The 24,393-nt window shown below is 50.3% G+C and overlaps 2 protein-coding genes across 2 annotated transcripts in view; one reads left to right on the top strand and one right to left on the bottom strand.

Moving 5' to 3' along the window:
• Positions 1 to 22,631, bottom strand: part of LOC135057188 (oocyte zinc finger protein XlCOF7.1-like) — a 101,651-nt gene extending 79,020 nt beyond the window's left edge. Inside the window, exons 1-6 of the mRNA XM_063963086.1 lie at positions 22,243 to 22,631; positions 11,885 to 11,963; positions 11,699 to 11,793; positions 11,507 to 11,612; positions 10,154 to 10,251; positions 9,887 to 9,998 (exon numbers count right to left, since the gene is read on the bottom strand). Of these exons, the coding sequence (XP_063819156.1) occupies positions 9,887 to 9,998; positions 10,154 to 10,251; positions 11,507 to 11,612; positions 11,699 to 11,793; positions 11,885 to 11,918 (445 nt within the window). The 5' untranslated portion in view covers positions 11,919 to 11,963; positions 22,243 to 22,631. The remainder of the gene's footprint in view (positions 1 to 9,886; positions 9,999 to 10,153; positions 10,252 to 11,506; positions 11,613 to 11,698; positions 11,794 to 11,884; positions 11,964 to 22,242) is intronic.
• Positions 22,632 to 22,873: 242 nt separating this feature from the next.
• LOC135057187 (uncharacterized) overlaps positions 22,874 to 24,393 on the top strand; it is an 826,406-nt gene continuing 824,886 nt past the window's right edge. The window contains 1 exon segment of the mRNA XM_063963085.1: positions 22,874 to 22,982. The gene's annotated coding sequence lies outside the window, so the exon portion shown is untranslated.

The following is a 24,393-nucleotide window of genomic DNA, read 5'->3' as shown; positions in this document are numbered from 1 at the left end:
ACAGACGTCACCATGATCCAGAGAAGCTGCACACAGAGGTGTAGAGAAAACCGCTTGTGAGCTCAGTACCTGAGCCACTAATCTCTGTAGGTCCTGGACCTTGTTTTCTGGTAGGAATACGCTCAATTGTACCGTGACCGAGGAATTGAATCCGTTGAGTAGGCATGAGATTGGATTTCTGGAAATTCACAATCCACCCATGTTGAATGAGAAATTGATGAGATGTCTGAACATCCTTGATCAACTGTTCCCGAGAGGATGTCTTGATTAGTATATCGTCTAGATAAGGTCTTATCGTGACCCTCAATAGTCTAGATTCTGCAACCATGAGTGCCATGATCTTCGTAAAGATTCTTGGGGCCGAAGATAGACTGAACGGCAAGGCCCTGAATTGGTAGTGATCCGTCACCAGTGCGAACCTTATGTAAGCCTGGTGGGGGGCCCAGATTGGGATATGCAGATATGCATCCATTGATACCCTGAACTCGCCTTGTTCTAAGCCTGCAATGACCGACTGAATTGGTTCCATCTTGAATCCGGAGACCTTAGAAACCGGTTTAAAACTTTTAAATAGAATATCGGCCTGACCGTCCCGTCTGGCTTTGGCACGACAAAAAGATTGGAATAGAGACCCGTTCCTCTCTGGGAGGCGGGAACCGGAATAATGACCTCTGACCGTAGCAATTTTTGAATTGCTGGCAGTAGTGCTTTTGCTTTCTGAGGGCACCGAGGAAATCCCATTGTAAAAACACTGACTGTGAGGCCTCTGTGGAAAATCCAGTTTGTACCCCTGGGAGATTAGGTCGTTTATCCAAGGTTCTGGTGCGGTGTTGGCCCAGATTTCCCGAAAACCTTCCAGACGCGCTCCACCAAGGGGGATCCCAGGTGCGCCGGGAGACCGTCCTGCCACGGTCTTGTCAGCAGGTTTATCCCGCTTTCTGGCTGCTGCCTGTGAGCGGACTCTACCTCTGTCCCCACAAACTTATGTACCGAAACCGCTTCCTCGGGCTAGCAGGGACGGCGATCTAAATGAATGAAACGCTGGTTCTGAATAACCTCTCCTAACCTGTGGAGTGGCTCTTGTATAAGGAGTAGGCAGAAAATAGGACTTCCCTGCTGTAGCTTGCGAAATCCACTTGTCCAACTCTGGACCAAAAAGCCTCTCACCCCCAAAGGGGATGGTTTCTACCGCCCTCTTGGTGTCAGAGTCTCCTCGCCATTCTCTGTCCGTCTAGCCCAGTGTTTTTCAACCACTGTGCCGTGGCACACTAGTGTGCCCTGAGCAGTCTCCAGGTGTGCCGCCGCAGAATCAGAGCCAGGCCCGTCAGTGTGCTGCCGCTATTAAGGCCCTGGAACGATCAATACTGGTGAGTTTAGTGGTTGCAGAGTGAGTTCTAATTTTGGGCCCGGGCAGTGTTGGACTCTTCTGCCTTTTTCAGATGTGGCTCAGGTGATACCTATGGAGAAGCTGCGACATGACATACTAGGACACGCAACTGCACCATGCATCACCATTATATTTGTGTGCATTGGCAAAATTTAGATCTTGTTCAGTGTGCCGCGAGTTGTAAAAGGTTGAAAATCTCTGGTCTAGCCGATACGGCTGATGTAGAGATGCGCGATGTTAGCCTGCAAATATCCTTAGAGGCTTGGCGCAAGTATGAAGCGGATTCTCGAATGTGTTCCGCCAGTTGGATAATTTCTTCCAATCCATTTTCCCCTCAATAGCCTGTACAATACGTCCAGAGCATGTTCCCCTGGCCTTGTTAACCCAAGCGTAGATGACCGTAGGCGTCTGTTTCTGCTACAAAAAAATAAGAATTTACTTACCGATAATTCTATTTCTCGTAGTCCGTAGTGGATGCTGGGAACTCCGTAAGGACCATGGGGAATAGCGGCTCCGCAGGAGACTGGGCACAAAAGTAAAAGCTTTAGGACTACCTGGTGTGCACTGGCTCCTCCCCCTATGACCCTCCTCCAAGCCTCAGTTAGGATACTGTGCCCGGACGAGCGTACACAATAAGGAAGGATTTTGAATCCCGGGTAAGACTCATACCAGCCACACCAATCACACCGTACAACCTGTGATCTGAACCCAGTTAACAGCATGATAACAGAGGAGCCTCTGAAAAGATGGCTCACAACAATAATAACCCGATTTTTGTAACAATAACTATGTACAAGTATTGCAGACAATCCGCACTTGGGATGGGCGCCCAGCATCCACTACGGACTACGAGAAATAGAATTATCGGTAAGTAAATTCTTATTTTCTCTGACGTCCTAGTGGATGCTGGGAACTCCGTAAGGACCATGGGGATTATACCAAAGCTCCCAAACGGGCGGGAGAGTGCGGATGACTCTGCAGCACCGAATGAGAGAACTCCAGGTCCTCCTCAGCCAGGGTATCAAATTTGTAGAATTTAGCAAACGTGTTTGCCCCTGACCAAGTAGCTGCTCGGCAAAGTTGTAAAGCCGAGACCCCTCGGGCAGCCGCACAAGATGAGCCCACCTTCCTTGTGGAATGGGCTTTTACAGATTTTGGCTGTGGCAGGCCTGCCACAGAATGTGCAAGCTGAATTGTACTACAAATCCAACGAGCAATAGTCTGCTTAGAAGCAGGAGCACCCAGCTTGTTGGGTGCATACAGGATAAACAGCGAGTCAGATTTCCTGACTCCAGCCGTCCTGGAAACATATATTTTCAGGGCCCTGACTACGTCCAGCAACTTGGAGTCCTCCAAGTCCCTAGTAGCCGCAGGTACCACAATAGGCTGGTTCAAGTGAAACGCTGAAACCACCTTAGGGAGAAATTGAGGACGAGTCCTCAATTCTGCCCTGTCCGTATGAAAAATTAGGTAAGGGCTTTTATAGGATAAAGCCGCCAATTCTGAGACACGCCTGGCTGAAGCCAGGGCTAACAGCATTACCACTTTCCAAGTGAGATATTTTAAGTCCACAGTGGAGAGTGGTTCAAACCAATGTGATTTTAGGAACCCCAAAACTACATTGAGATCCCAAGGTGCCACTGGAGGCACAAAAGGAGGCTGTATATGCAGTACCCCCTTGACAAACGTCTGAACTTCAGGAACTGAAGCCAGTTCTTTCTGGAAGAAAATCGACAGGGCCGAAATTTGAACCTTAATGGACCCTAATTTTAGGCCCATAGACAGTCCTGTTTGCAGGAAATGCAGGAAACGACCCAGTTGAAATTCCTCTGTAGGGGCCTTCCTGGCCTCGCACCACGCAACATATTTACGCCAAATACGGTGATAATGCTGTACGGTTACATCCTTCCTGGCTTTGATCAGGGTAGGGATGACTTCATCCGGAATGCCTTTTTCCTTCAGGATCCGGCGTTCAACCGCCATGCCGTCAAACGCAGCCGCGGTAAGTCTTGGAACAGACAGGGTCCCTGCTGGAGCAGGTCCTTTCTTAGAGGTAGAGGCCACGGGTCCTCTGTGAGCATCTCTTGAAGTTCCGGGTACCAAGTCCTTCTTGGCCAATCCGGAGCCACGAGTATAGTCCTTACTCCTCTCCTTCTTATGATTCTCAGTACCTTGGGTATGAGAGGCAGAGGAGGGAACACATACACTGACTGGTACACCCACGGTGTTACCAGAGCGTCCACAGCTATTGCCTGAGGGTCCCTTGACCTGGCGCAATACCTGTCTAGTTTTTTGTTGAGGTGGGACGCCATCATGTCCACCTTTGGTTTTTCCCAACGGTTTACAATCATGTGGAAGACTTCTGGGTGAAGTCCCCACTCCCCCGGGTGGAGGTCGTGTCTGCTGAGGAAGTCTGCTTCCCAGTTGTCCACTCCCGGAATGAACACTGCTGACAGTGCTATCACATGATTTTCCGCCCAGCGAAGAATTCTTGCAACTTCTGTCATTGCCCTCCTGCTTCTTGTGCCGCCCTGTCTGTTTACGTGGGCGACTGCCGTGATGTTGTCTGACTGGATCAGCACCGGCTGACCTTGAAGCAGAGGTCTTGCTAGGCTTAGAGCATTGTAGATGGCCCTTAGCTCCAGGATATTTATGTGAAGTAATGTCTCCAGGCTTGACCACAAACCCTGGAAATTTCTTCCCTGTGTGACTGCTCCCCAGCCTCTCAGGCTGGCATCCGTGGTCACCAGGACCCAGTCCTGAATGCCGAATCTGCGGCCCTCTAGAAGATGAGCACTCTGCAACCACCACAGGAGAGACACCCTTGTCCTTGGTGACAAGATTATCCGCTGATGCATCTGAAGATGCGACCCGGACCATTTGTCTAGCAGATCCCACTGGAAGGTTCTTGCGTGGAATCTGCCGAATGGGATTGCTTCGTAAGAAGCCACCATCTTTCCCAGGACCCTTGTGCATTGATGCACTGAGACTTGGCCTGGTTTTAGGAGATTTCTGACTAGTTCGGATAACTCCCTGGCTTTCTCCTCCGGGAGAAACACCTTTTTCTGGACTGTGTCCAGGATCATCCCTAGGAATAGAAGTCGTGTCGTCGGGATCAGCTGTGATTTTGGAATATTGAGAATCCAACCGTGCTGGCGCAGCACTATCTGAGATAGTGCTACTCCGACTTCCAACTGTTCCCTGGATCTTGCCCTTATCAGGAGATCGTCCAAGTAAGGGATAACTAAAACTCCCTTCCTTCGAAGGAGTATCATCATTTCGGCCATTACCTTGGTAAAGACCCGGGGTGCCGTGGACAATCCAAACGGCAGCATCTGAAACTGATAGTGACAGTTCTGTACCACAAACCTGAGGTACCCTTGGTGAGAAGGGTAAATTGGGACATGTAGGTAAGCATCTTTGATGTCCAGAGACACCATATAGTCCCCTTCTTCCAGGTTTGCAATCACTGCTCTGAGTGACTCCATCTTGAATTTGAACCTTTGTATGTAAGTGTTCAAGGATTTTAGGTTTAAAATTGGTCTCACCGAGCCGTCCGGCTTCGGTACCACAAATAGTGTGGAATAGTACCCCTTTCCCTGTTGTAGGAGGGGTACATTGATTATCACCTTCTGGGAATACAGCTTGTGAATGGCTTCCAATACTGCCTCCCTGTCTGAGGGAGACGTCGGTAAAGCAGACTTTAGAAAACGGCGAGGGGGAGACGTCTCGAATTCCAATTTGTACCCCTGAGATACCACTTGGAGGATCCAGGCGTCCACTTGCGAGTGGGCCCACTGCGCACTGAACTTCTTGAGACGGGCCCCCACCGTGCCTGAGTCCGCTTGTAAAGCCCCAGCGTCATGCTGAGGACTTTGCGGAGGCGGGAGAGGGCTTTTGTTCCTGGGAACTGGCTGTTTGTTGCAGCCTTTTTCCTCTCCCTCTGCCACGGGGCAGAAATGAGGCGCCTTTTGCCCGCTTGCCCTTATGGGGCCGAAAGGACTGCGCCTGATAATACGGCGTCTTCTTAGGTTGAGAAGCTACCTGGGGTAAAAATGTGGATTTTCCAGCAGTTGCCGTGGCTACCAGGTCTGATAGACCTACCCCAAATAACTCCTCCCCCTTATAAGGCAATACTTCCATGTGCCTTTTAGAATCCGCATCACCTGACCACTGCCGCGTCCATAAACCTCTTCTTGCAGAAATGGACAGCGCGCTAACTCTTGATGCCAGTCGGCAAATATCCCTCTGTGCATCACGCATATATAGAAATGCATCCTTCAAATGCTCTATATGTAATGTAATGTAATGTATATGTAATATACTGTCCCTATCTAGGGTATCAATATTTTCAGTCAGGGAATCCGACCACGCCAGGCCCGCACTGCACATCCAGGCTGAGGCGATTGCTGGTCGCAGTATAACACCCGTGTGAGAGTATATACATTTTATGATATTCTCCAGCTTTCTATCGGCAGGTTCCTTTAGGGCGGCCGTATCAGGAGAGGGTAGTGCTACCTGTTTAGACAAGCGTGTGAGCGCTTTATTCACCCTAGGGGGTGTTTCCCAACGTGCCCTATCCTCTGGCGGGAAAGGGTACGATGCCAATAACCTTTTAGGAATTATCAGTTTTTTATCGGGGGAAACCCACGCCTCATCACACACTTCATTTAATTCCTCGGATACAGGAAAAACTACAGGCAGTTTTTTCTCACCAAACATAATACTCTTTTTAGTGGTACTTGTATTATCAGAGATATGCAATACATTTTTCATTGCTTCAATCATGTAACATGTGGCCCTAGTGGAAGTCACGTTTGTCTCCTCATCATTGACACTGGAGTCAGTATCCGTGTCTGTGTCTGCCATTTGAGGTAACGGGCGTTTTAAAGCCCCTGATGGCGTTTGAGACCCCTGGACAGGCACAAGCTGAGTAGCCGGCTGTCTCATGTCGTCAACTGTCTGTCGTAAAGAGCTGACACTGTCACGCAATTCCTTCCATAAGCTCATCCACTCAGGTGTCGACTTCCTAGGGGGTGACAACTGTATAATAGGCAATTGCTCCGCCTCCATCTCTTTTTCCTCCTCAAACATGTCGACACAATCGTACCGACACACCGCACACACACAGGGAATGCTCTGATAGAGGACAGGACCCCACTAGCCCTTTGGGGAGACAGAGGGAGAGTATGCCAGCACACACCAGAGCGCTATATATAGACAGGAATACCACTATAAAATGTGCTTTTCCCTTTATAGCTGCTGTTAGTATTAAAACTGCGCCAAATTAGTGCCCCCCTCTCTTTTTTACCCTTTTCTGTAGTGCAGGACTGCAGGGGAGAGTCAGGGAGACGTCCTTCCAGCGGAGCTGTGATGGAAAATGGCGCCCGTGTGCTGAGGAGATAGGCTCCGCCCCCTTCTCGGCGGCCTTTTCTCCCGCTTTTTTGGTGAGTTCTGGCAGGGGTTAAAATACATCCATATAGCCCTGGGGGTTATATGTGGTGTATTTATGCCAGCCAAGGTGTTTTACATTGCTGCTCAGGGCGCCCCCCCCCTAGCGCCCTGCACCCTCAGTGACCGGAGTGTGAAGTGTGCCTGAGTAACAATGGCGCACAGCTGCAGTGCTGTGCGCTACCTTGTTGAAGACTGATGTCTTCTGCCGCCGATTTTTCCGGACCTCTTCTTGCTTCTGGCTCTGTAAGGGGGCCGGCGGCGCGGCTCTGGGACCGAGCTCCGAGGCTGGGCCTGTGTTCGGTCCCTCTGGAGCTAATGGTGTCCAGTAGCCTAAGAAGCCCAATCCACTCTGCACGCAGGCGAGTTCGCTTCTTCTCCCCTTAGTCCCTCGATGCAGTGAGCCTGTTGCCAGCAGGTCTCACTGAAAATAAAAAACCTAAACTTAAACTTTCACTAAGAAGCTCAGGAGAGCCCCTAGTGTGCACCCTTCTCGGCCGGGCACAAAAATCTAACTGGAGGAGGGTCAAAGGGGGAGGAGCCAGTGCACACCAGGTAGTCCTAAAGCTTTTACTTTTGTGCCCAGTCTCCTGCGGAGCCGCTATTCCCCATGGTCCTTACGGAGTTCCCAGCATCCACTAGGACGTCAGAGAAATTGACTTTAAGGCTGTGTCAACCTTGTAAAGTCGTTAAATTAGGTAATGGTAAGATTGTCGTCTTTGACAACCTTCCTAGGGAACCATCCACTACTGGTGGAGTCTCCCACTTATCCATTACACCCTTAGGTAGGGGATAAGTTACTTGAAACCCTGTTCAAAAAGTGAAAACATTTGTCAGGTTGTTTCCAAGCCTCCTCCATTTGAGGTTGGAGGGATTTAGGAATGGGAAACGCTGCTGAACGCGGCTATTGGGATTCGAACAATTCTAATTCTTCCGGCTCCTTTACTTCTGCTACCTTAAAGTTTAGGATCTCCTTCACCGCTTCGCTTAAAGAATCAAGACCCGAGATTGCCGTGTCCTCTTCTGGAAAATCGGCGTCTAGGTTAGATTCAATGATGTATCAATGAGAAGACCCCTCTCCTCCTCTGCTTCCGGTACAAGAGGATGAGGTCTTTTAACTGCCTTGCACACATTCTTTACTGCTTGTGTGGGCGGTGTTAACCTGATGAGAACGTCTTCCATCGTCTTTGAGAATCCCGCAGCCCTGATTGTTGCGTGCGGGATTCCGCCATCTCATTGGAGATTCTATCTTATTCTTCCATGACCTAGTCGGAGCACTGCTCCCAGGTGGAACGTCCTTGTATAAGCAGGAATCGCACACCTCGGAGCTGCCATCCGCGTGCTCTTCCCATTGCATGCAACATAATAGGTCTTGGAGGTCTTGGTTGGTGTTTTAGATATGTTGACTAAACCCCTTACCAGACTGTGTCGCAGCGCTCTCACCCTTTAAACTAGGAAGAGAAAGACTGTGATAGATGACGGAAGCAAAAGGAATTGAGTTGCCTGGCTGGAAATATCTCTATATTGTACAGAAGAAAAAATAAAACAAAAAAATTAATTGCTTTTGTCTTTACAGCCAGCCGACTTGCAAACGTCTCACACCCAACTGTAAGTCAGCTACGGTGTTAGAGTTGGCTTTACTTGCTTCCTCGTATTTTCTGTAGGCTCTTTGTAATAGAGTTCCTTTGAATATAAATCATAATCATATTATATTCTTCAGGCATTATAACATTTCACCAGCAGAGGGCGCTGTCTTACTACTAATCTATAATAGTGCACTCCATGCTCCTGCATGAATTTTAAGATGGCTGCCAATTAAAAATTTTGGCTGTATGGCTGTGTGTTCTGCTGAAGGGAGCCTAACTTGCTGTTACTGGCCGCCCTGTATGTGCGCTGCAGAACTTTCCCGTGGCTGAGGATTTCTTCTCAGCCGCGTGCTCACCGCAGTGTCTCTCCTCCCGCTCCCCGCCTCCTGAGAGTATCTGCTCAGCCGCGCGGTAATACTATCTGTCGCTGGCCGGCGCACGCCGGGACCGCTCTCACAGGTCCCGTAGTGGCGCCTCTCTGCTGACAGGGAAGACACAACCGCGCTCTGTACTGTGCGCTCCCGATCCCCGCTGGCCGCCCCCACACGCGGCTGAAGGATCTCGTCAGCCACGCGGCACTATCTCACTGCTCTGTCTACGCGCGCCGAGACCTCTGGCGCGCCGCTGTGGGGATCTGATTAGTGATCACATATAGCGGCCTCTATGCTAGCAAAGCCTTCTGCGGGAAGGGAACAGCGGGACTCATTACATGGACTGCATACAGCTTACACGCTGCGGACAGTAGCAAGGTCTGCACTCACTAAAGCCCCATAGGAAAATAGTAAAAACATAATGCTACTTCTTAAAACAACCAGTACTCACAGTTGTGCCTTGAGAGATGCAGACCCCTTTAGTAGGAATCCTTGTCTCTCAATCCTGAAGCTTGTCCTCCTTTTATTAGGGGGACGCAGCTTTCTCTTCTGGTAAAGCCTGCACCCCCTTTCCTTTAGGTGGGATTGGGCATTTACCGTTTTGTCTTTTAAAACCTGCACCCTCCCTTTAGTTAGGAGGGATTGGGCCAGTCATGAATGACTAAAAAAATAATTGAATAAATAAATAAAACTTCAAGGAGCAGGAGCTCCCTTCTGTGCTTGTACCTCCTAGGCACAATTTTCTAAACTGAGGGAGGAGGGATGTGAAGGGGGAGGAGCCGGCTGTGCAGACAATGCTAATTTTAGATTGTGCCACATCTCCGGTTGCAAGCTTCACACCCCTAATGTCTAAGGATGCTCCAGTGTCCCCTAGTGGATGAAAGAGAAAAAGCTATTTGTTTTTTTCTTTTCAGACTGACATTATGGCATTATTTGATGTGCGGCATCAACAGTTTTGGACAGAATTTTTCTCAATGTGTTTTTATTGGTAGATGGCTGGTACTGCTGAGTCTAATACGAGACAGCTGCTCCCACAGGGAGTGTTAAGCATTCTAATTATTTCAGTTCTGTAATAAGCGTGTATTACTCACCTGTGCTGATATCTGTAGAGATTTCCTCCTCCTTACACTGCTGATAACCCCTCACATACGTCTCTTCTTCTTCCTCCATAACCTTTACCTTAATATGAGTCAGATCTTGACCCTAATTAACCCACAAACCAATAACACTTTAAACTTTAATAATGTCTGATTTGAGAAAAATCTGTAGAATATCAGTGTACTAAACAAACAAAGCTTATCTACACATCATATTGTGAGTCACTTTGGTAATTTGTTAATACCCTAAATCCCACCTACCTGATCCTCCTGTGGGGTCCTGTGATTCTCCTCTGTACAATCCTGGGAATAAAGAGGACGGGGACATCTCTCTGGGGTATCTCTGTTCCTGGGTCCATCTGTAGGAGACACACAGTGACTGAGGACATTTTATATATGTGATTATCAGATGATGTGGCTGCCAACAGTTATTTAAAAAAAAAAAAACATTTTTAATTATTTACTGCTAATATTAAGCCATATATAAAAAACAACACACAGTACTGTACATGAATAGACTGCATGCACATTAAGATAACATTAGAACTATGGGCCTAATTCAGCATGGATCGCAAAAGCAAAATCTTTCTCTAACGGGCAAAACCATGTGCACTGCAGGTAGGGCAGATGTAACATGTGCAGAGAGAGTTAGATTTGGGTGTGTTATATTGTTTCTGTGCAGGGTAAATACTGGGTGCTTTATTTTTACACTGCAATTTAGATTTCAGTTTGAATACACCACACCCAAATCTAACTCTCTTTGCACATATTACATCTACCCCTTTGCCCATTAGAGAAAAAGTTTGCTGTTGCGATCAGGTCTGAATTAGGCCCTATGTCCCTATATGGATCTTATGTAATACTAGGTGCTTCATCGAGCCCTACGGGCGCTCTTCACACCGTCGCAAGGGGCTACGCCCCCTTAACCCTTGCACGCCTTTCTGGGCTTCAATGTTTGTATTATATGTAGTATTACCTGCATTACTTTGTTAGTGGTTAAATATTGCACAATGAAAGGGCGTGCGAAGTTGAAGGAGGCGTAGCCCCTTGCGACGGTGTGAAACAGCGCCTGCAGGGCACGATGTACAGAATGTAGCAGGTGCGGGGGGGACTGCGGATGGAGGAGGGTGTCTGTAGATGCTGCGGTTGGAGGGGGGCGGGGGAGGGGCCAAGGAGTGGGGGCTGCAGATGGGGGAGGGGTCCGGATGCACTGCAGGTGGGGGAGGGGCAGGGATGCCGCGGGTGGGGGAGGGGCAGGTGCGGGGATGTTGCGGGTGGGTGAAGGGTTCCGGAGGTGCTGTGGGATGGGTAGGGGCGGGGGTGCCGGGGGTGGGGTGGGGTAGGGGGTCCGGAGGTGCCGCGGGTGGGGGAGGGGCAGGTGCGGGTGGTGCGGCGGATGGGGAAGGGGGTCCGGAGGCGCTTCAGGTGGTGGAGGGGCGGGTGCTGTGGGTGGGGGTGGGGGACTAATAGGGCTTAATGTTCCTCATCCAAAGAGCAGAGGCACTGTCCTCATTACTATGTACTGACCGAGGAGGGTGTAGGATAAGAGACTGCTGTAGTGACAGAACAAGGAGAATGTGTGACTCCTCTCTGTAATAAGTGATTATTACTCACCTGTAATGATATCTGTAGGGATTTCCTCCTCCTTACACTGCTGATCACCCCTCACATATGTCTCTTCTTCTGTATCTTCTACCTTAATATTAGTCAGGTCATCACCCTAAATATTAAATTTACACAGCTGAGCTAAAGAGTCTATAGAGAAAAGTCACTTTGGTATATGGTGAGACCCTAAATCCCATCTACCTGATCCTTCTGTGGGGTCCTGTGATTCTCCGTTGTACAGTCCTGTGAATAAGGACGAGGACATCTCTCTGGGGCATCTCTGTTACTGGGTCCATCTGTAGGAGACACACAGTGACTGAGTACATTGTATATATGTGATTATCAGATGATGCCTGTAACAAGCCCATACAACTGCTGTCCTCTTACCCAGTGATGTGAGGGTCAGGTGATTCTTCATCATCACGTCCTTGTACAGGTCCCTGTGTTCCTCTATATACTCCTCCTCCTGCATGGAGATAGACAGTGACATCCTGACACCAGGGATGGGGAACCTTCGGCCCTCCAGCTGAACTACACATCCCAGCATGCCCTGCAACAGTTTTAGCATGGCCAAATAGCAAAACTGTAGCAAGGCATGCTGGTATGTGTAGTTCAACAACAGCTGGAGTGCCGAAGGTTCCCCATCCCTGCATTACAGGAACCTGACACACACAATGACACAGTCATCACCCAGACACCTCCCCTGGTGTTACGGTATAATGCTTATGTTTGTACAGGAAGCTGTAGCAGCCTAGCATACAATAATATTTCACCTGTCATTATACACGCTGCACACATATATAACAATGCAATTACTATACACAGGTCACACTAATATCGCACATCTGATGCACACTGATCCCTACACACAAGTTATATATCACTACTGCCTTCACAGTAAAGGGCACACTGGACCTAATCGGGATCAGTGGGACATACTTGCCTACTCTCCCGGAATGGCCGGGAGGCTCCCGAAAATCAGGTGACCCTCCCGGCCCCCCGGAAGAGCAGGAAAATCTCCCGATTTCAGGGGCCCGCCCCTGCCTAGCTGACCACTTAGCGAGTAAAGTGGGCGGTCCGGGCAGGCGATGACGCGATTCCTGTTGAATCGCGTCATCATAGCCACGCCCTCGGCTGTATAATGCCAGTAATAGCAGCATTACACAGCAGGGGGTGTGGCTTACATGACACGATTCCCACAGCCACGCCCTGTTCTGCCTCCACCACGCCCCCGTACCGCCTCTGGCACGCCCCCCCTCTGCACGGCATGTCGCAACCCGCCCCCCTGCTGAGCCGACCTGGCTGCTCTCTCCCGGAGAGAGCAGCCAAAAAGTCGGCAAGTATGCAGTGGGAGCTCTTTATATGCCTGGCTGGAGGGTCTGCATGTCATAGCCTGCAGCCGCAAACAGGATCGCCGTAAGACCACGCTCCCTTACAGTGACGTAGCTAGTCTGTGTCACTGCACTGCCTATGCAGCCCTTTCCTCCCTGCCCTCCCGGTGATTGACAGATGTACTGGGGGGAAATCCGAGGAAGGGGCAACACTGCCAAAGCAGCTGCTGAGGGTACGAAGTAGAATTCACCAGAGCTCGAGGTGGTAGGAAGGGTGTGGATCACAGGGTCGACCACACTTAGGTTGACAGTGTCTAGATCTACCACTATTGGTCGACAGTAAGTCGACATGGTTTCTAGGTCAACAGGGTCTTTAGATCGACATGTACAAGGTCGACATAAATTGTTTTTTTTTTAACGTGGTGTTGTTTTCTCCGTACAGTGATTGGGAACCCCAATTAGTGCACCGTGTCCCTCGTATGACTTACTTCGCTTGCAGTGCTTCAGGCACAGGTTACTATTCCCAATCGTAGTCCACGTGGATCGTAAAGCATGAAAAAGTTCAAAACAATTTAAAAACGCATGTCGACCTTCTGTCATGTCGACCTTAAACATGTCAACCTACTTACTGTCGACTAATAGTGGTCGACCTAAGTGTAGTCGACCTAGAGACCGGATACCGGTAGGAAGTCTGGACCTCAGCCCCAGTGTGCTATCGGTAAGGACGCTATAGAATATGGGACTGTGTCTTCGAGGTGGCCCAGGCAGCAGCACAGACACCAGGGCTACAGGGGTTGGCAGAGAGCGTAGATAGCAGACAGCAGGGAGTGCAGGGCTCAGGCAGCAGCACAGACACCAGGGCTACAGGGGTTGGCAGAGAGCGTAGATAGCAGAAAGCAGGGAGTGCAGGGCCCAGGCAGCAGCACAGACACCAGGGCTACAGGGGTTGGCAGAAAGCGTAGATAGCAGACAGCAGCGAGTGCAGGGCCCAGGCAGCAGCTCAGACACCAGGACTACAGGGGTTGGCTGAAAGCGTAGATAGCAGACAGCGAGTGCAGGGTCCAGGCAGCAGCACAGACACCAGGGCTACAGGGGTTGGCAGAGAGCGTAGATAGCAGACAGCAGGCAGTGCAGGGCCCAGGCAGCAGCACAGACACCAGGGCTACAGGGGTTGGCAGAGAGCGTAGATAGCAGACAGCAGGCAGTGCAGGGTCCAGGCAGCAGCGCAGACACAAGGACTACAGGGGTTGGCAGAGAGCGTAGATAGCAGACAGCAGCGAGTGCAGGGCCCAGGCAGCAGCACAGACACCAGGGCTACAGAGGTTGGCAGAAAGCGTAGATAGCAGACAGCAGGGAGTGCAGGGAGCACAGGGCCCAGGCAGCAGAACAGACACCAGGGCTACAGGGGTTGGCAGAGAGCGTAGATAGCAGACAGCAGGGAGTGCAGGGCCCAGGCAGCAGCACAGAGACCAGGGCTACAAGGGTTGGCAGAAAGCGTAGATAGCAGACAGCAGCGAGTGCAGGGCCCAGGCAGCAGCACAGACACCAGGGCTACAGGGGTTGGCAGAAAGCGTAGATAGCAGACAGCAGCGAGTGCAGGGCCCAGGCAGCAGCACAGACACCAGGGCTACAGGGGTTGGCAGAAAGCGTAGATAGCAGACAGCAGGGAGTACAGGGCCCAGGCAGCAGAACAGACACCAGGGCTACAGGAGTTGGCAGAGAGCGTAGATAGCAGACAGCAGGGAGTGCGGGGCCCAGGCAGCAGCACAGAGACCAGGGCTACAGGGGTTGGCAGAAAGCGTAGATAGCAGACAGCAGCGAGTGCAGGGCCAAGGCAGCAGCACAGAGACCAGGGCTACAGGGGTTGGCAGAAAGCGTAGATAGCAGACAGCAACGAGTGCAGGGCCAAGGCAGCAGCACAGAGACCAGGGCTACAGGGGTTGGCAGAGAGCGTAGATAGCAGACAGCAGGGAGTGCGGGGCCCAGGCAGCAGCACAGAGACCAGGGCTACAGGGGTTGGCAGAAAGCGTAGATAGCAGACAGCAGGGAGTACAGGGCACTTGCATGCACAATGGAGCAGTGAAGAGGAGCGCCTGAAGGGTAATATGCAAGCCAGGGAAGAACAGCTGCTTCCTTATAGCCAGGACAGGCTGAGAGGAGTCCTCTTGAGAATGCAGCAGACAAGACCAAAAGTTGGAGATCCAAGATGACTGCCAGATGCCACTTCCGGGTCGAATGGCAATTTGCAGCAACCCAAGAGGGTTGAGAGTGCAGTATGCTTATATTATGGGGTCGATTCAATCAGAGGCGAAGGGGTGAAGTGCTGCTGCAACAGTGTGGAAACTCTGGCGATGGGCACTCCTCTCGCCCCATCTCACCCCGGACTCACGGCTGCAAACACAAATCAGCAAGTCTAGGGCTACCCTAAGTGCTGCTTGTGCTCCCACTTACTCACGGGACAAGCCAATCACCCCTAATTAAATCTACCACTAGATCTATGGATACGGCGTGAATAAAATCTCTCTTTTAATTGCCATCTACAGCCTAAGACAGAATTGCACATTTGGTAAATCAAGCATTGATGCCTCAGTCACCATGTACTATAGATAGATGTCAGGATCTCACTAGGGATCAGTCACCTAATAGCGGGATGCCAGATGATGCTGTTAGTACTCAGGTACAGCTCCTGGGCACCGCGGAGTGCATGTAGTAAGAGTGCAGATGTGTCAGCATTACATCATGCTTGTGATGGCTGGCGGATTACATATTGTTGGTTAGCTTTACATTATACCAGTGTCACATTTGATATGTCGACTTCCCATTTGAATCAACATACTCAATGTAGAAATTCAGACCAAGTTGACACTCTAAACATGAATGTATTCTACCAGACCCCATTTATCATAAAGGGGCTCTGTTCATCAGATATTACAATTGTATATACACAGTGCTATAGGTGTTTCCTCTATGGTAAAATAAGATTTTACTCACCGGTAAATCTATTTCTCGTAGTCCGTAGTGGATGCTGGGAACTCCGTAAGGACCATGGGGAATAGACGGCTCCGCAGGAGACTGGGCACATCTAAAGAAAGATTTAGGACTATCTGGTGTGCACTGGCTCCTCCCCCTATGACCCTCCTCCAAGCCTCAGTTAGATTTCTGTGCCCGGCTGAGCTGGATGCACACTAGGGGCTCTCCTGAGCTCCTAGGAAGAAAGTATATGTTAGGTTTTTTATTTTCAGTGAGACCTGCTGGCAACAGGCTCACTGCACCGAGGGACTAAGGGGAGAAGAAGCGAACCTACCTAAGTGGTGGTAGCTTGGGCTTCTTAGGCTACTGGACACCATTAGCTCCAGAGGGATCGAACACAGGAACCGACCTCGTCGTCCGTTCCCGGAGCCGCGCCGCCGTCCCCCTTACAGAGCCAGAGCCCCTATGACCCTCCTCCAAGCCTCAGTTAGGACACTGTGCCCGGAAGAGCTGACACAATAAGGAAGGATTTTGAATCCCGGGTAAGACTCATTACCAGCCACACCAATCACACCATATAACTCGTGATAGGAACCCCGGTTAACAGTATGATAACAAATGGAGCCTCTGAACAGATGGCTTGCCATAACAACCCGATATTTGTAACAATAACTTTGTCCAAGTATTGCAGACAATCCGCACTTGGGATGGGCACCCAGCATCCACTACGGACTACGAGAAATAGATTTACCGGTGAGTAAAATCTTATTTTCTCTGACGTCCTAGTGGATGCTGGGAACTCCGTAAGGACCATGGGGATTATACCAAAGCTCCCAAACGGGCGGGAGAGTGCGGATGACTCTGCAGCACCGAATGAGAGAACTCAAGGTCCTCCACAGCCAGGGTATCAATTTTTTAGAATTCTGCAAACGTGTTTGCCCCTGACCAAGTAGCAGCTCGGCCAAGTTGTAAAGCCGAGACCCCTCGGGCAGCCGCCCGAGATGAGCCCACCTTCCTTGTGGAATGGGCTTTTACAGATTTAGGCTGCGGTAGTCCACCGCAGAATGCGCAAGCTGAATAGTGCTACAAATCCAGCGCGTTATAGTCTGCTTAGAAGCAGGAGCACCCAGCTTGTTGGGTGCATCCAGGATAAACAGCGAGTCAGTTTTCCTGACTCCAGCCGTCCTGGAAAAATAAATTTTCAGGGCCCTGACTACGTATAGTAACTTGGAATCCTCCAAGTCCCTAGTAGCCGCAGGCACCACAATAGGTTGGTTCAAGTGAAAGACTGATACCACCTTCGGGAGAAAGTGAGGACGAGTCCTCAACTCTGCCCTATCCATATGGAAAGTCAGGTAAGGGCTTTTTTATGACAAAGCCGCCAATTCTGACACATGCCTGGCCGAAGCCAGAGCCAACACATGACCACTTTTCATGTGAGATATTTCAAATCCACGGTTTTAAGTGGCTCAAAACAATGTGATTCCAGGAACTCCGAAACCACATTGGGATCCCAAGGTGCCACTGGGGCACAAAAAAGGGGCTGAATATGCAGCACTCCCTTACAACGTCTGAACTTCAGGCTGACATCCTTCCTGGCTTTGATCAGGATAAGAATGACTTCCTCCGGAATGCCTTTTTCACTCAGGATCCGGCGTTCAATCGCCATGCCGTCAACGCAGCCGCGGTAAGTCTTTTAACAGACAGGGCCCCTGCTGCCGCAGATCCTGTCTGAGTGGCAGAGGCCATGGGTCCTCTGAGATCATCTCTTGAAGTTCCTGGTACCAAGCCCTTCTTGGCCAATCCGGAACAATGAGTATAGTTCTTACTCCTCTTTTTCTTATTATCCTCAGAACCTTGGGTATGAGAGAGAGAGGAGGGAACACATAAACCGACTGGTACACCCGTGGTGTCACTAGAGCGTCCACAGCGATCGCCTGAGGTTCTCTTGACCTGGCGCAATATCTTTTTATTGAGGCGGGACGCCATCATGTCCACCTGTGGTCTTTTCCAACGGTTTACCAGCATTTGGAAGACTTCTGGATGAAGTCCCTATTCTCCCGGGTGGAGTCTGCTGCGGAAGGCTGCTTCCCAGTCGTCCACTCCCGGAATGAACACTGCTGCCAGTGCTACCACATGATTTTCCGCCCAACGGGGAATCCTTGTGGCTTCTGCCATTGCCCTCCTGCTTCTTGTGCCGCCCTGCCTGTTTACATGGGCGAGCACCGTGATGTTGTCTGATTGGATCAGTACGGCTGGTTTTGAAGCAGGGGCCTTGTTTGGGTTAGGGCCTTGTAAATGGCTCTTAGCTCCAGAAAATTTATGTGAAGTGAAATCTCCTGTTTTGACCACAGTCCTTGGAATTTCACTCCCTGTGTGACTGCACCCCAGCCCCGAAGGCTGGCATCCGTGGTCACCAGGACCCAGTCCTGTATTCCGAATCTGCGGCTCTCTTGTAGATGAGCCCTCTGCAGCCACCACCGCAGCGACACCCTGGTTCTTGCCGACCGGGTTATCCGCTGCTGTATCTGGAGATGGGACCCGGACCATTTGTCCAACAGGTCCCACTGGAAATTCCTTGCGTGGAACTTTCCTAATGGAATTGCTTCGTACGAAGCTACCATTTTTCCCAGGACTCGTGTGCATTGATGTACTGACACCTGTCCCGGTCTTAGGAGGTTTCTGACTAGAGATGACAACTCCTCGGCTTTTTCCATTGGAAGAAACACTTTTTTCTGGTCTGTTTCCAGAATCATTCCCAGGAACAGAAGACGTGTCGTCGGGACCAGCTGTGACTTTGGAATTGAGAATCCAGCCCTGCTGTTGCAGCACTTCCCGAGAAAGTGCTACCCCCTTACCAACTGTTCCTTGGACCTCGCCTTTATCAGGAGATCGTCCAAGTACGGGATAATTAAACTTCCTTCTTGCGAAGGAGTATCATCATTTCGGTCATTACCCTGGTAAAGACCCTCGGTGCCGTGGATAATCCAAACGGCAGCGTCTGGAACTGATAGTGACAGTCATGTACCACAACCTTGAGGTACTCCTGGTGAGGAAGGCAAATGGGGACATGCAGGTAAGTATCCTTGATGTCCAGAGAGACCCTGTAATCCCCCTCGTCCAGGTTCGCAATAATCGCCCTGAGCGATTCCATCTTGAACTTGAATCTTTTGTTATATGTGTTCAAGGATTTTAAATTTAAGATGGGTCTCACCGAACCGTCCGGTTTCGGTACCACAAACATTGTGGAAAAGTAACCCTTTTCCTGTTGAAGGAGGGGTATCTTGATAATCACTTGCTGCGAATACAGTTTTTTGGATAGCCACCAACACTGCCTCCCTGGCAGAGGGAGTTGCCGGTAAGGCAGATTTTAGGAAACGGCGGGGGGGGGAGACGTCTCGAATTTCAGCCTGTACCCCTGAGACACTGTTTGAAGAACCCAGGGATCCACCTGTGAGAGAGCCCACTGTGCGCTGAATTTCTGAGAGGGGCCCCCACCGTACCCGGGTCCGCCTGAGCAGCCCCAGCGTCATGCTGTGGACTTACCGGACGCAGGGGAGGACTTCTGCTCTTGGGAACTAGCTGTGTGCTGCAGCTTTTTCCCTCTACCTTTTCCTCTTGGCAGAAAAGATGAGCCTCTAGTCCTCTACTTTTCTGGGGCCGAAGGGACTGTACCTGATAATACAGTGCTTACTTTTGCTGTGGGGTAGCTTGTGGCAAAAGTTTTGATTTCCCAGCCGTAGCTGTGGAAACGAGGTCTGAAAGACCATCCCCAAACAGTTCCACCCCCTTATAGGGCAAACTGCCATGTGCCGTTTTGAATCGGCATCGCCCGACCATTGCAGAGTCCATAACCCCCGTCTGGCGGCAAAGGTTTTACATATCGCTTATTAGTGATGCCAGTCGGCAAATATCCCTCTGTGCATCACGCATGTATAAGACAGCGTCTTTTATATGCTCTATTTTCAGCAAAATATTGTCCCTATCCATGGTTTCAATATTATCCGACAGGGAATCTGACCACGCAGCTGCCGCACTGCACATCCATGCCGAGGCAATAGCAGGTCTCAATATAATGCCCGTGTGTGTGTATATAGCTTTAAGGGTAGTTTTCTGCTTTTCTATCAGCAGGTACTTCAGGGCGGCCGTATCCGGAGACGGTAGTGCCACCTTTTTTAATAAGCGTGTAACCGCTTTTTCTACCCTAGGGGGTATTTCCCAACGTGACCTATCCTCTGGCGGAAAAGGGTGCGCTGCTTAGAAATTATCAATTTCTTATCAGGGGAAGGCCACGCTTCTTCACACACCTCATATCAATTTCTCAGATGCAGGAAAACTACTGGTAGTTTTCTGTCACCAAACATAATACCCTTTTTTGTGGTACCTGGGGTATTATCAGAAATGTGTAATACATTTTTCATTGCCTCAATCATGTAACGGGTGGCCCTATTGGAAGGTACACTAGTCTCATCGTCGTCGACACTGGAGTCGGTATCCGTGTCAACATCTGTGTCTGCCATCTGAGGTAGCGTTTTAGAGCCCCTGATGACATTTGAGACGCTTGGACAGGCACAAGCTGAGCAGCCGGCTGTCCTATGTCGTCAAACCTTTTATGTAAGGAGTTGACACTGTCACGTAATTCCTTCCATAAGTCCATCCACACCGGTGTCGACCCCGCAAGGGGGTGACATCCCATTTACAGGCATTTGCTCCGCCTCCACATCATTATCCTCATCATACATGTCGACACAGCAGTACCGACACACAGCACACACACAGGGAATGCTCTGACAGAGGACAGGACCCCACAAAGCCCTTTGGGGAGACAGGGAGAGTATGCCAGCACACACCAGAGCGCTATATATCACAGGGATATCACTATACAGAGTGTTTTTCCCTTATAGCTGCATAATATATTTATACTGCGCCTAATTTGTGCCCCCCCTCTCTTTTTAACCCTTTTCTGTAGTGCAGGACTGCAGGGGAGAGCCAGGGAGCGATCCCTCCAGCGGGGCTGTGAGGGAAAATGGCGCCAGTGTGCTGAGGGAGATGGCTCCACCCCTTTTTCGGCGGGCTTTCTCCAGCTATTGTAAAAGTTCTGGCAGGGGTTAATAAACACCTATATAGCCCCTGGGGCTATATATGGTGAAAGTTCGCCAGCCAAGGTGTTAATATTGCTGCTCAGGGCGCCCCCCCCCCAGCGCCCTGCACCCATCAGTGACCGCAGTGTGTGGTGTGCATGAGGAGCAATGGCGCACAGCTGCAGTGCTGTGCGCTACCTTGGAGAAGACAGAAGTCTTCAGCCGCCGATTTTCCGGACCACCTTCTTGCTTCTGGCTCTGTAAGGGGGACGGCGGCGCGGCTCCGGGAACGGACGACGAGGTCGGTTCCTGTGTTCGCTCCCTCTGGAGCTAATGGTGTCCAGTAGCCTAAGAAGCCCAAGCTACCACCACTTAGGTAGGTTCGCTTCTTCTCCCCTTAGTCCCTCGGTGCAGTGAGCCTGTTGCCAGCAGGTCTCACTGAAAATAAAAAACCTAACATATACTTTCTTCCTAGGAGCTCAGGAGAGCCCCTAGTGTGCATCCAGCTCAGCCGGGCACAGAAATCTAACTGAGGCTTGGAGGAGGGTCATAGGGGGAGGAGCCAGTGCACACCAGATAGTCCTAAATCTTTCTTTATATGTGCCCAGTCTCCTGCGGAGCCGTCTATTCCCCATGGTCCTTACGGAGTTCCCAGCATCCACTAGGACGTCAGAGAAATATAATATCAGCTGCGGGTCAGATCAGCTCTGTGCTTGTCGGTGAGCAATGCCGGCAACGCTGCCAGGAGCGGGTACATAAGGCTGAAGCAGGGGCAATGGAGGCGGCCAGGGTGCCCCTTTCAGAGATGGTGCCCAGAGGCAACACTACGTTCCACCACTGGTTACCATGGCGATGTGGCCACACTCTTCTCTATCCTGCCAATCGGGTCTTTCCAATGGGCAGCCTATTGTCCAGCAACTACATGCTGCCAGCAGGGCGGCACGGGACATGTGTAAAACATAAAGGGGGCCGACAAATGAAGTATTATTAATAACTATATAAAAAGAGTGCTCTGTGCCTGCCCCGGTCCCACTGGGAGAATGGGCCTAATAAGTTATAACCAGGGGGAAACGTCCCCCATGTTACACTTCAGGATAGGGCAGTACACAGGAAGAACACATTGCTGATAACAACACTATGGCAGAGGGTGAGACAGGGCCCCAGTCACTCAGGCAGCAGCCCCATCTCTGTATTGGGGTATACAGCTATTATGTGCCTGTCATTGTGTCCCCACCTCAGCCACAGCACACGTGTAAGGCCGGGAAGCGCCGTCTACCCAGCAGCAGCTCCCGGGCGTCGCATAGAGACTCCTGTGTATCTATGTCACCTGCTCCTCCCCTTCTCTCACTATGGGGATACTCACTTCTCGCTAGCTGCCACTGTCTGCTCTCATCCATCCATCACAAGAGGTCACAAGAGGTTGCACACCTTACTTCCGGGTTATGCGTTCCATCACACTTCCGGATTATGCGTTCCATCATACGGTCGATTTGTGCGTTCCAAGGTACTTTGGGCAGAGTCGTCCACCGTACTTCCGAGTTGTGCGGTCCATCGTATTTCAGTTGATTCTATTTCGGAGTGGGAGAAGGGACCTTCTGACGTACCTCGGGGAGGAGACACGTCACCAGGGGGAGGAGCTACAGGCGAACAGGGTACCCGAAAAGTACTCTCGCGGGCTCGCTTCGCTCGCCACCTGATTACTGAAGGTAATAGTTGGTGGCGTGGATAGTAGAGGAACTATCCCGCTGGCGTAGCTCCTCCCCCTTATGTCGTAACTCCTCCCCTTATGTCGTAACTCCTCCCCCAGACGGAAAAGGTCCCTTAGCCCACTTGATTCTACTTCCGTGTTATGCGTACCATCACACTTCCGGATTGTGTGGTCCACCATGCTTTCAGATTATGCGTTCCAAGGTACTTTGGACAGAGTGGTTTACCGTACTTCCGGGTTGTGCGTTCCATCACTTTTCCGTGTAGTGCGTTCCACCGTGCTGCACCCTCGCTCTGAGTTCCAAGTCCCAGAAATGTTTTTTTTTTGTCAATAGCAAGTTGTCCTTTGCAGTGGAGGCAGCATAGAGAATAAACTGTTGTGTCCTGCAGCGTCAGGTAATGATGTCTGTTATTTTATTATTATATTATTGTTGATACTAGTAATAATATGTAGGTGGAGCAGAATATGGAGGGTGATGTATGAAAAAACGTCCTAACGGACATTATGTGTCCAGGGGCGTATCACCACATTATCGTGGTGATACGCCCGCAGCCGCCGCCACAATGTATTATTGAGGCCCCCGCCGATGTGGGAGGGCGTTAACCTACCTGTCCCGCGATAGCGCACCTTCCACATCGGCTCGGCGCCACAATGTGTGCGCATGCGCCCTTCTCCCCTACTTCCTGTGTGCACCACCGGAGGCCCCCGGCACGAGCTGCGTGGACTAGCAGAAGAATGTTTACGTTCAATAAAGTTTATTCAAAACAAAAAAAAACTAAGCCAGGGCACATTTTGAAGACATCACCTGCCTGGGGGAGGCGTTCCGGCCCGGCGGACTTAAGAGTCGAAAAGTCACAGCAGAGGCAATGATACATTGCCTCTGCCCAACGTTTGACAGGCACCACTGCGGGGAAGCGGTAAGCGGCGGGGGCGTGCGCCGGACAACACACCGTTCGTACATTAGGGAGAAGAACAAAATGTAGACTTAAGGTGCGCTGTGGTCAGCGGAAACCACAGCACACTTTCATACATCTGGCCCATGGTGCTTTGTAATTATAATGCATGTGGAGCAGACTTGTGCCCTGTGACTAATACCAGACCTACAAACAGGACCGCAGCGTAATGTCGAAAGGAGAATGCCAACGCCTTGGTAATTTTATTTATCTTTATACAGTGCCTTTCTAAAGTATTCACCTCCCTTTGCATTTTTCATGTTTTGTTGCCTCACAACCTGAAATTAAAATGGATTGTTTGAAGGTTTGCATCATTTCATTCACAGAACATGCCTACAACTCTGAAGTTTTTTTTTAATTATTATTATTGTGACGCAAACAACAAATAGGACAATATAACAGAAAACTCCAGCGTCCATAACTATTCACCCCCCTAAAGTCAGTACTTTGTAGAGCCACCTTTTGCGGCAATAACAGCTGCAAGTCGCTTTGGATAGGTCTCTATGAGCTTGCCACTGGGATTTTTGCCCATTCCTCAAGGCAAAACTGCTCCTGCTCCTTCATGTTGGATGGTTTCTGCTTGTGACAGCAATCTTCAAGTCTGACCACAGATTCTCAATTGGATTGAGATCTGGGCCTTGACTAGGCCATTCCAACACATTTAAATGTTTCCCCTTAAACCACTCGAGTGTTGCTTTAGCAGTATGCTTCGGGTCATTGTCCTGCTAGAAGGTGAACCTCCGTCCCAGTCTCAAATCACAGGCAGACTGAAACAGGTTTTGCTCAAGAATATCCCTGTATTTAGCACCATCCATCTTTCCCTCGACTTGAAACAGTTTCCCAGTCCCTGCTG

Source organism: Pseudophryne corroboree, chromosome 3 (assembly GCF_028390025.1).
Source record: "Pseudophryne corroboree isolate aPseCor3 chromosome 3, aPseCor3.hap2, whole genome shotgun sequence".
NCBI lineage: Eukaryota > Metazoa > Chordata > Amphibia > Anura > Myobatrachidae > Pseudophryne > Pseudophryne corroboree.
The sequence above is the reverse complement of the archived record's forward strand: the minus strand, read 5'-3'. Positions and strand labels throughout refer to the sequence as shown.